General features: G+C 36.5%; 1 protein-coding gene across 4 annotated transcripts in view; it reads right to left on the bottom strand.

Annotated features, from left to right (window-relative positions):
* The window catches only part of ELP4 (elongator acetyltransferase complex subunit 4), a 124,193-nt gene that overhangs the window by 99,413 nt on the left and 12,663 nt on the right, over positions 1-12,117 (bottom strand). For 3 of the 4 annotated variants that reach the window (XM_052692465.1, XM_052692464.1, XM_052692463.1), the window contains exon 4: positions 1,677-1,805. The exons of the other annotated variant lie outside the window; for it this stretch is intronic. In XM_052692465.1, the coding sequence (XP_052548425.1) occupies positions 1,677-1,805 (129 nt within the window). The remainder of the gene's footprint in view (positions 1-1,676; positions 1,806-12,117) is intronic. 4 annotated transcript variants of the gene reach the window in all.

Below are 12,117 nucleotides of genomic sequence, written 5' to 3'. Positions count from 1 at the left end.
CCAAGACAACTTCTACTCAGCATTCTTACTACACGTACAGCCAGATCCTGGACAGAAAAGTTTTCTGCTAACATGTTCAGAGTTCCAGTTAGAAGTACGACTACTTTCATGCTTGAAAATTTTTGATAGTAGCTTTTAAAAATGTACTAATTTCTTAGCTCGATCCATTTGGAAAATATGCCTTCAAATTTTATTCATTGTTGTTTTTTTTTTTCTGCTAAAACAAAATTTTAAAGAATTAATTACAGCTAAAGCTGTTAATTAAATAAACGATATTATCGAGTACTGTAAACCATCCAGGCAACATGTAAGGCAACATCAAAAATTCTCCATGAAGTATTCCTGCCACTCTACTAGAATATTCTGAAGTATCTTTAACACAGAAAGGTTAAGAACCAGACTTTTTTATTTTTTCAAAATGAAATCTACGCATTAAAATTTTGCACATCAATTATTCAGAATGATCATACTCCAATTTAAAAAAGCTTCAGCAATAACAAGGGGAACACCCTGCCAAAGATTGATCACTCTATTTTGCATAAGCAAATTGTAATAATTGTGGACAAATACTGTAGGTATTGTATTGGAAAATGCTCTAGTACTGGATTGAGTAATAACCAAGGGTGAGTACACACCTAGCCAAATTATTTGTTTTTCTGTTTTGTTAGAACATCAGAACACTACTTGTTGACCACGTGCAATTCTTTCCATATCAATGTACCAGGAGTTCTGTTAGATTTCAAATCAGACGGTTTATTTTGGGGATGGTTCAAAGAGGCACAGCAAGCTTCACAATAATAAAATTGATGAGATTATATGATTACCCTGGAGGCTGTTTGATTTGGCATGTCACCATATATAAGTCTTTTCTGACACAACTATATAGCCATGTCTGTGCAATTTCACAGAAAACCAAACATGCCAAGCCTTATAAGATCATTTTGTCACATTCCAATTATGTTTTTAAGAATATGACTGAACTTACTAGGCAGTTATGACTAAAACTAGAATTTATGAAACATGTGGGCTAAAACATATAGGCAAAACAAGTTTTCTGTTCCGGATAGTCAAAAATGCTGTAATTTTATTAAAAGTTGATTATGCCATTAAATTAAATAAGAAAGTCACCAGCCACAGGAAATACATCATTCACAAGACACTAACAGCTGTAAACTCTGAATGACTGACCACTGTGCTTGTTTCTTGTATTCTCCCTGCACAGCGATTAGTTTCTAGTGACAGTGAAGTTGATATAATTTCAAGTGCTTACTTTAGTTGTTATGCACATGGCTAAGCAAGTCAACAGCTTGCTTCAACACAATGCTTGCATTAAAGAGATCTAGTAAGCACTGTCCATCAAACCTTCATTAGCCATTTGTGTACTGCTACATCTAGGAGAAGTTTCTTAGTGACCAAATCATTCCAGCTTTTTTTAATAATGCTCATTGAAAAATCCCAAAGCAATTCATTTGTCTTCTACATTTTTACTGTCTATATTAAATTTTACATTTCCTGTAAACTCTCAAATTCCTTTTCTCTCCGTATTTCTAGTAATCAATATATATATCGTTCTAGGATGATTTACTTTCCTTTCAGGAGGTAATCATGTAGCACTGTCCTGTGCTGGAAAACACTTGCTCTGCAAGAGGAACAGTTGTGAAATACCAAAGACTTACCTCCACTTTTGGTGCATTTTGGTAGCGCCAGGCTATTTGCATAGAGTCCTGACAATCTTCAGACTTGGCAGCTGTCGCTTCTACTCGTTCAGTTTTGAAGTTATCATCAGGCAAAGGGGCTGGAAGTTCCTACAGGTGAAAAGTGAAGGAATGTCTACTACCTGGTTTTAAACTAATGGTTTTACATCGAGACAGGGGAGGTTTAGGTTGCATATGAGGAGGAAGCTTTTCCCCCAGAGGATGGTGAGGCACTGGCACAGGTTGCCCAAGGAGGCTGTGGATGCCCCATCCCTGCAGGCATTCGAGGCCAGGCTGGATGTGGCTCTGGGCAGCCTGGGCTGCTGGTTGGCGGCCTGCACACAGCAGGGGTTGGAACTGGATGAGCACTGTGCTCCTTTGCAACCCAGGCCATGCTGTGATACCTGCCTAAACATTGCAGCAGTTCAGATTTTTATCCAAAGAATGTACGTTGGCCATAATATGGTTCTCTTCATGTAGTGGACAGTTCCAAAGTCCATAAAAAAGACTTTAAAATAATTTTAAAATAATTGTTCTGAAAGCTCAGATAATATTAAGCGCAATTAATCTGTGAAATTATTACACACACACACACAAAGATTGCACATTTATAAGAGAATGCGGAATGGAAATACAATATTGCATGTGCTACTATACACAAACAGTACATCTCGAGCAGCATCCATAATTCCTGTTTGCCCATTCTTCTTCAAAAGCTGCTCTCCTAAACCATTCTGGAGAAGAGGTAAGCTCCTTGTATCGCAAATTTGCATTGAAGTCTATTTGATAATAAGTTCACATTTCCTTGCCAGCTTTTCTGAAACATTTAACAGCATTCAACAGATCACAATAGCCTATAGGCACAGGCTGAAGATGGCTGTAAGAGAATGGTTTGAATCCTCTCTTCTGCTACCATCACACGTATCTACTAATGACAAATACCTTATGAACACAAACAAAGGAGCAAAAGAAAGGAACAGGTATTTAATTCTTAAGTTTCAAATACAAACATTTCTTGCTTGAAAAAACAAGCACTGCAGATAGGTGGACACAGACTTGGAACAGAACTTATCACAGACTTTCTGATAGTGCAGACTGTTTTGTACTGCTGAAAAAGCAGGGGGATGACAAACATTGCACTTATGCAGTGTGCTTCTACGTCTATGAGATGTGTGAAATACAGCAATTTTCCGACCCATCTTTATCAATCATCTGTGGAAGATAGAGGGCAAAGCAACTCTTTATCTGCCTTGAACAGATCAAAACTGTGCTTAATCTTAGTTTTGTTTAAGTAAAGTCTTGCTAGAGCACTGAGATGTGGACATAAAAGAAACACATTGGAAAACTGTTAAAATATCTTGATTGAAATATGGGTTGTACACGAAACACAGAACATAGGCACAGTTAGTAAAAAAAACCTATACAACTGTCTGCATGGGCAAAGATGGTATCAACACAGAGAAATAAAACAGATTAAATAAGAAAGATTAACTGAATCCATGTCAGGTTTTGCATTATACTAATTTGGAATTAACACAGGAGAGATGTAGCCCAATAAGTAACCTTACAAACAACATGCATTATTTTGTTTCTTCAATGTTAATTATCATAATACCTACAATTAATGACCAAATTGAGAACAAAGGCTTCTAATTTTGGAACAGTTGTTTCCCTCTCTCTCAGTGGTTGGCCAGTGCACCCTCTGAGATTAAAGGCATTGAAAACTAAGAAAACTTCTACGTAATTGCTTCAGTAAAGTTATAGGAAAGAACTGTATCTACATATTTCAGCAGTGAATAATTTTAATTTATTTACTTTGCTTTAGCAAATGAATTGCAAAAGCGTTTGGGGAGGCTCAGATTTCCCTGTTCAAAAGTAAATTTCCATATTTTTAATTAAGGAAACAATGTAATAATTTACATTATCTGCCTTCTCAATTTCTGAAAGAATTTCTTTCTAAAGAATGAATCATAACCATATGTTAAAAAACAAAACAAAACAAAAAACACCTTGTTGATTAACTAGCCTGTATTTCCAAGGATGTTGTTCCACTCTTGCTATCAGCAGAATTGTGTCTATGAAGGAACAAAATGAGCTAAATATTAAAATAAGTTCCAAGGGAAAATGTTAAATGTCCAACTAAAACTGAAGTGCAAAATTCAGGTTATTTCAAATCTATTCCCTGAACTGTAAGTTTGCATTATATTTATTTGGACAGCTTTGTGCTACATTATATGGTATACATATAGCCCTAAGCAGAATTTGCAGGTATATTTTCCTTCCATTCACCAACATCAGCTATCTCCCATTACTCTTTGCAACTTTTTATCACAGTGGCTAACCTGTGTTTCTCTGGAAAGAGATGTCAGACACGTTTTGGAAGATATCATCTAATCCTGTCTAAGCACTTCATCCCACTCCCTGAAATTCCCATTGTTTCAGCTCTCACTGCTGATGCCATCAGCCACCACCTCACCCTGCTGTACTATGACTGGACAGCTATTGTGCCATCTGCAAAGCTGAAAGCCAGGAAATGCCATGGTTTGCCACTCACCTTACTGCAACTTAAAGAGAAAAACATTCCCAATCTTTTCCTAAGGGCATTGAATAATTTCCTCCTCCAGAATCATCAGCTGGTTTTTTGACAAAAAATTTGACGAAGAGAAGTTTGAGACAGGGACACTCAGTTATATATGTTTGCTCTTATCACAGACAGTGCCTTCGTAGTTTTCACACCGAGTATTTTATGCTAGAACAAAGCAGAGGTCAAGAGAATAAGAGCTGAGTTTCCCCGAGCATTACTGGGAATCTGCAATCTCCTCCAATGCCTATGTGACACCAAAAAAGTTCCTGCCTTGCACTCAAGCACAGAACCGTTCCTTCTTGCATGGCATGATGCTGAATGGGAGATGTTACAAACTGAACCCCAGGATCAGCGGTGAGGCAGTTAGCACATGGGGTCAGCTCAGCTCCATCTGGCGCTGTCTTCTCCCTTGCTGCCCTACAGAAGGGACCAAGAGCACATGAAGAACTCTCACACCAAAGGAATGCTTATTTTCCCCAGCTGTTTTTCCACAACCTTTCACCCAATAACTACTCTGCCTAGTTGAACAACGTATCCTGGATGTACCATGTTCTTTTGTCTCTAAGCAGGAAACAAGTTCATGTACTACACTGGGACTCAAAACATCACTGGTGTTACTTGGTCTCACAGCCATATCATTTTTTTATCCCAACACTTTAAAGAAGAATATCCTGGATCATTCTTGCATAAGGTGGTTATGAACTTTATTGCTTCTTACTAAGTTTCTTAAATATTCTAGCTGCAACCTGGAAAAAGCAGTCTGCCTTTGGTATTTTTGAAGACCAATCGCTTCAGCTCTACTGCATGCACTAACTTGGTTAAATACATTGTACTTAAGTGTGAACAGCAAACATATTTCATATTTCCCACATATTATTTCCCCACTATTTACGCTAACCTGCATGAAAGAGAGGCAAAGCACTGTTTGGATGCATGTCTATGCTGATGGGAAGCCATACATTCATTAGCCTGGTAGAAGACTAAATAGAATGCATAAATGGCTGCTAATGCGGTTATTCCTTGGGAAGTACAGATTCATGCTTCCCAGTACATAATTAAAAAAAAAAACAACAAACTGCAAGTAGATTCTTGTAGAGCCACATTTGGAGAGGGAGAAAGTTTAAAATCAGTTAATAGGCCTGGGATGAGGAGAATTAGCAAAGAACACAAATAAACCGACTCTATGGACAGTACTGAAAACACTGATATTAAAATAATCCAAACACTTAGTCCTCTTCTCATCTTTATTATAACTAGAAATGGAATAAAAGGCCTTCCCTTATTCAGGCACCATTCAAATTATATGCTGTTCTTTGTTTCAGGGAAGTAACTCTTTGCAAAACTGTATGCAAGTGACAGCATACATAAGCAAGAGAAACTCAGGTGTGTCGACAAAGATAAAGGCTGTGTGGCTGGGCACGTACTGCTCAACTCTTCAGTGCTATGAAAAGTTTCCTTATGGTCCAAGAAGCACAAAGCATTCAGCATTTCTCAGGTCTTTTATTTTCATTTTTTTTCAAAAGAAGGAAAAATATAAAGAGTTACAGAAAGGGTGGAGCAGATCAACAGCCAAACCAGCCCCCAAATACTTCTGTCTCAGTTGTACAGACATGGAACTGAAGGCAGTACAGTTGGACACGCATGGAGAGCAGTGGAGGACATGGTTTTAAAGAGTGACATTTGGAGACAACTGAGCCTGGGCTTTTCCTCAAAATATCTGAGTATGGAAGATTGCCTAGACTTGCCCAGAGAGGCTGTGATGCCCCGTCCAGCCCTGGAGGTGTTCAAGGCCAGGTTGGATGGGGCCCTGGGCAGCCTGGGCTGCTATGAAATGTGGAGGTTGGTGGCCCTGTGTGTGGCAGGGGGTTGGAGCTTTGTGATCCTTGAGGTCCCTTCCAACCCTGGCCATTCTGTGATTCTGTGATAGCAAATCGGGGCTTTAGCACATCTTCTCTCTCTTTCTCCCTGATCACTTACTAATTACAAACACAAACATTAGTTTCCAGCAGTCTTATTAAATCATCATTTGTTTGAGAACTAGATATCTCTACCATAAATAAAAAGCACTGAAAATTCTGCCGAGGTTATCAGAAGGATAACTCCATTTTGATAATTTCTGAATCCAAAAACGATTCAGAACAGTTTGCCTGTTTAGGATTAAATCAATCTATATTCTTAAAATGAAAATCAGAATTTTGGAATAAAAGACTAAAACATCTAAAAGTTACTTCTAGAATCTGGAACTGAAAGCGCTCATTATAAAAACAAAAGGCAAGGAAGATGAGAGTTAATTTGTCAGCCTATATTATCTCCATTGAACCTATTTGTGCTTAAAAATATCTCAGCTCCCACATCATATAGCTTTGAAAAGCTTTGGGACTGACAATTTTGTGGCATGACTGTGTCAAGTCCTGAGAACTGTTACATTCTCCCAGGCTGAAAAAAGAGAAGTCCTGCATAAGGTATATATAAAAACAAAACAAAACAAAAACCAAGAAACAAAGCATGTAGCAGTGCATTAGTTAAAATATATTAAAAATGTATATACAACATTACTTGGGGTCAAATAAAATACATCTGCTATGCAGCATGAAAATACAGAAGGGAGACAAGTGCTAAAGTTATTAAGCATGGTGTGGTTGGGGCATCCATCCATGTCTAGAATGAGATGCAGTAGAACGGAAAAGCAAAAAAAAAAAAGGAAGAAAAAGAGAGAGAAAAAGAAGTCTTGGAAGTTTTTTTTTCCAAATTAATTCCTTCCTTTTAAGACAAGGCAACAAACGGTTTATGTAAAGTGCTCAGACAAATGACAATGCAACTACAATATTTTTCCCCACAAAGCAAGCTGATGATGGTTTTATTGCAAACAAGAAGTAATTTATTCCGTTAATAAATCTTTTATCTGCGTAATGAAATGATGTACAACCTGCATCTGCTAGCAATCTAGGTCCTTCTGTGTTCTCTGCCACATTACTTTGCTTGCCTTGTGTTGGCAGATGCACTAAGAAAAATCAGATTCTAACAGTTTGACCTCTCTCACTTCTTATGTTCTCTAGGGGATAATAAAATCCAAGATACAATCCCACAGCAGTTAATGAAGCTTAACCTCACACCCTCTTAATTACCAATGCATTACACCAACCATAGGCATCATACTCCTCTCTAAGCTATTTTACATTGCTAAAGAAGTACTACTGTGCTATTATTTAGCAACATAATCCAAGCTGTATGTGAAATCCCACTTATATAAAATCCTTTGATCCTTATGGGTTTTGATAACTGTATAATTAATAGTACTTAAGAATTTGAAACATTGTCTATTTCTGCAGCAATAAACACGTTGTGCACACGGTTTTATGCAGCTATCTCACAATGTAATATTGTCACAGGTCTGGCCAAAGAAACATGGGAAATAAAAAACTGCAATTCACTGTTGATCTCTAATTGCAATGATATTTAAAGAGTTTAAACTCACATGAATTTGAGGCTTTTTCATTATGTTAATTTTTAGTATTTAAAGGACACCAGATGGTAAGTAAGGAAGGGTAAATATTTTCTTTTCAATAATGCATTATATAAATGTCAGTTTAAAGGGCCCTACTCCCAAAAGGGAGGAGGATTCTGTTTTGATTGTAAACACTTGTGAAGACAAGGTCTATTGTTAAAGAACACAAATGACTGGATATAGAATTTTTTTCTTTCAGAGGCCCTTGCACCACAATTTATTTCCATCTCCAGGTAAGGTTGTTAGCTGCACGGAAATTTTCCTTTGACATTCAGAAGTACCAGCCTCAAAAAATGAGAATTGTGTGAAGAGAAAAAGGGAGGTAGAATTCCACTGCTTTATGCAATTAAAAAAAAAAAGCAGTTAACTGAAAGTACTCTGAGAGTTTTGTATTGTTTTAAACCGAATGAATACATTCTTTGCTTCACATACACAAAAGTTCACCCTACAGCCATGCCATTCTATAGTAACTCTTTGCTATTACTTCCTCCCACTGTGGCTCCCTTTCACAACACTGAAAACCAGGAATGCATGAGAATATTAGATAATGTTTTCTTACTTATTTCATCACTTTCTGAATCAGTTCATGATTCCTTTTTAAAACAAAAATGCAACAAAAAGGGGAATGTTGGACCAAGAGAACCAATGTGAAGACACTAAATAAAAGGAAAGTACCCTTACCCAAACTTCTCCAAACTCTGCTGCAGTGTATAACGCCCTGGCCTGAACAGGTTTCATACCAAACAACAGCAAACATTATTCGTAAACAACTTCAAGGATAGTGAACTATTGCTCCCAGTGCACAACTGAGAATATGGATTCTACTAATTAACTATTCTACGAGGCTTTTTGGTAATTTCTCAACACTGAAGCCTGAAATTTTGCTTATTTTAAAACTACTATGTTTGCACCTACGATACATTTAATAGGCCAGGAAAGATCTCTGTTTAAAAATAAGCTTATCATTTCAGTAGAAAGGTGAAAGAAAATATCCTAATAAGCAGCCAAGGATTGGCAGACAGGAAACACGAAATTTAAGCCTGGTTCTGGAAAACCTTTTTATTGAATTGGTCCAAACATCTGACAAAAGATGAAGCTTTACACTCCTGAGAGTTCTCAATGTGGGTACCTCGTAACAGGATTTCAATCCTTTCAAACAGAAGTGACTTATTTTCCAGCATACCTTTTCACACCCATGTAAAATGTGTCAAGTTCAAAGTAGTTCTGTAACACTGAAAACTGGAGTACAATTAATATAATTAAAATATTTGAGCTTAAGCTTTTTTCTTTTTTGGTGTGTGTACTTGCTTGGTTGTTTTTTTTTAAAAAGAAACCTGGAAATAACAAGAATATATTTTGCTAATTTCTGCAGTCATTTTCTCAATGGGAAAAGAATAAGTGTGCATCTTCTATTCCTCAGGTCAAGTCAGTTTAACCAGGGTGCTGGAGACTGAATTTTTGCAGGCTGTTTCAAACAGCACACATAAGCAAACTGTTGTATTTCAAGTGTACTTTCACTTTTGTTGTTGTTGTGGAAAACATTTGGGATAGGGTTTTTTTTGTTTTTGCTTGTAAGTAAAACTTTCTGCCAAGTCTTTTGACCTTGCTTTCTTTCTTTTTCTTTTCTTTTTTTTTTTCAGTGAGCCATTATACTCCCCCACATGCACCTCACAAATTCCTTATCAAGTGATGTTGCATTTTTCTCTTTCCACTGCGGTTCCCTTATTGTACTTAAAAGTACAACGATACCAGACATACAAGGTAAAAACTGAGTTGGTGACAGAGCTCAAGGGGAGATGTAGGACTTGACTGGAGGTGGAATTCTGGGGAATGCATTTCATTGTAAGAAGGCTGTCCTGCCTAATCTAGATAGGAAAAGCATCCTCTTTCTAAGTAGTTCTCTCCTGGGCTATTCCAAAGTAAGTTTTCGTGGACTACTAGTTTGGAGGAAGTGTTCTTTAGCCTCTGTTCTTGCATGTGAGCCTCCAAAAAGACCACCTTGAAAGTACAGAAGTACATCTGTGGGGATGTTCAAAAGAATACACAGTCCTCTTGTTAGCTTTTTCTTTCAAAAACGTTAAGATTTCCTGTGCAATAAACATAGCCATATATTAAACTTTGCATTCCATTCTCAAACATATGCACTACATAAAACTTCAAAACATTGGCACAAATTTGAGAGTTTTGAATCATAACAATAAAAATTATAACCTCTGAACACACCGAAACTAAGCAAACACTCAAGAAAAAAAAGCATCTTTTTTTACCAGTCTCTGTTTTTCAGCTTGAGTAAATAGTTTTTCATAATTTGCAGTCTAAACTTAATCAGATTTGGTACTGAAAATGGAACACCAAAATATAAGAAGGCTGAAGGAAACATTATTATTGAATTAATTTTGCATTTACCCATGCAATCAGTTTTGTTTTATGATCGATCAAGGAAGCGTACCACACTATTTCTTATATTGTAGTCTATTTGATTCCCACTACGTATGCTCTTACAGTAAAAAGTTATCCTTTGTTGAAGAATATAAATTGAACAAATACTTTCTAAAAACAGCATATATATAGTTCTGTAGGCTTTACCAGAGGTGTATAATTTTTCAGCATTACATCTTAATGCCAATTTCCTGAAGGAGCTTTGACTACAAAAGGCATGAATATGTTTTCAAAGGATGATGGATAAATTGGTGGGTGGTAATATAATATATCTTAGGCAGCTGATCAGGGCTTTTTATCCACTGCTTGTCTTTTAGTTACACACAATTTCAAGATAATTATGGTCTATGAGAATGTCTTTTCCTCTTCCTACTACCAGCAATATTTGTCTTGGTTATAGGTTCAAGAAACTTCCAATCACATCATAAAATTAGAATAGGGCAATTATGGCATCTCAGCAGAGATCTATAGATAGGGTGACCACACAATAAAGACTTAAGGCACGTAAAGAATTGTCTTCATGTACAATGGCTGGAATACTGTAGAATATACTGAATCCATACTTCAGTTTTATAAAATAAAAAACAAGCACAAACAGGTTGACACGTATCAGAATCAATGTTGCCTTTCCAGCATATAGTCCATTCAGACATTGAAAATAAATTAATTGCTAACCTTATTAAATAAAACGCAATCTTATTCTTAGCGGTCAGATACGTTGTCTCAAAAGTCTGACTTCATTTTTCTGCCAGGAGAGGACTTGAAGCACCTGAAGGTCCTCTCTTTTAAAGGTCGAGTAAAGCAGTTTGCTTGTATGATTTGGACACCTAACTGTGGCCAATGCCAGTGTCAGACCAACTCTGCCAGGTGATGTCTTTTAAGATAATACATCCTCGCTTTTCAAGAAGTACCTCAGCTTGCCAACTGTGAAAGCACATAATTTTCTAGCTTGAAGCATATTACAGGGTTACTTCACCGAAACAATTTCAAGACAGCAACATAAATCAGAGAAATCAACTCTATTGCACGTTGTCTATTAAGTAAATGAAGTATTGAACAGTTGAGGTAAAAGTAGAAAAGCACAGGCAAGAAAACAGCTGGATATGTAAAAAGACAAATGGAGGAAGAAGACAAGACAAAATTGTTTTACAAATGGAGGAGGAAGACAAGACAAAATTGTTTTCTTCTACTTTCCTGCAGTAACATTGTCCACCTTTTCAGAATTAGTAACACCACCACAGAGGAAGGTAGTTGCCATTACCTAGTGGCTATCCCTAAAAGTAAGAAGGAAAGCATTCCAAAATCAGACAGCAGAGCTCAGTGAACAACATCAGACTGACTGACCAGAACTTCAAGCTGGTACAAAGATGGAAGTACTAACAGCGCCTGTTAGCAAGCAACAGCTGAACGAACAGGAATCATGAAAATTATGACAAGCTATAAACAATTTGTTTGAAGGTGAATAAAGAATGATGAAATCCACATTAGGTGGTTAATGTTAAGACATTTGAATACAATGCACTAAATTTATTACATTTGATAATTTGATTTTAATGGGAAAAAAACCAAATGCAATGAGGTCCATCAGTCAGTGATTTTATTAACACTTATGTAAGCACAGACATTAGTAAAAATATGATATTTATTATGTAATTCATAATTCACAATAAAATTCTAACGTATTTGTTTAGATTATACTATAAAATAAAAGATTACATGAGAAAAATTTAATTTCTAAATCAAACCTTTTTTAGGATGAAGATGGTTGAAAAAAAGAGCTAAGATTTTTCTAACTACAAGCATATCATTTCACTAGGAATACACATTTTCATGAATACTGGAGATAATACTGAGCAGATGAGGCACAATCTACGATCACCAGGTAGTGAAAATGA

The sequence above is a fragment of the Tympanuchus pallidicinctus genome, unplaced genomic scaffold, assembly GCF_026119805.1.
Source record: "Tympanuchus pallidicinctus isolate F22 unplaced genomic scaffold, pur_lepc_1.0 scaffold3, whole genome shotgun sequence".
NCBI classification, from domain to species: domain Eukaryota; kingdom Metazoa; phylum Chordata; class Aves; order Galliformes; family Phasianidae; genus Tympanuchus; species Tympanuchus pallidicinctus.
This window is presented reverse-complemented; position numbering and strand designations above follow the sequence as displayed.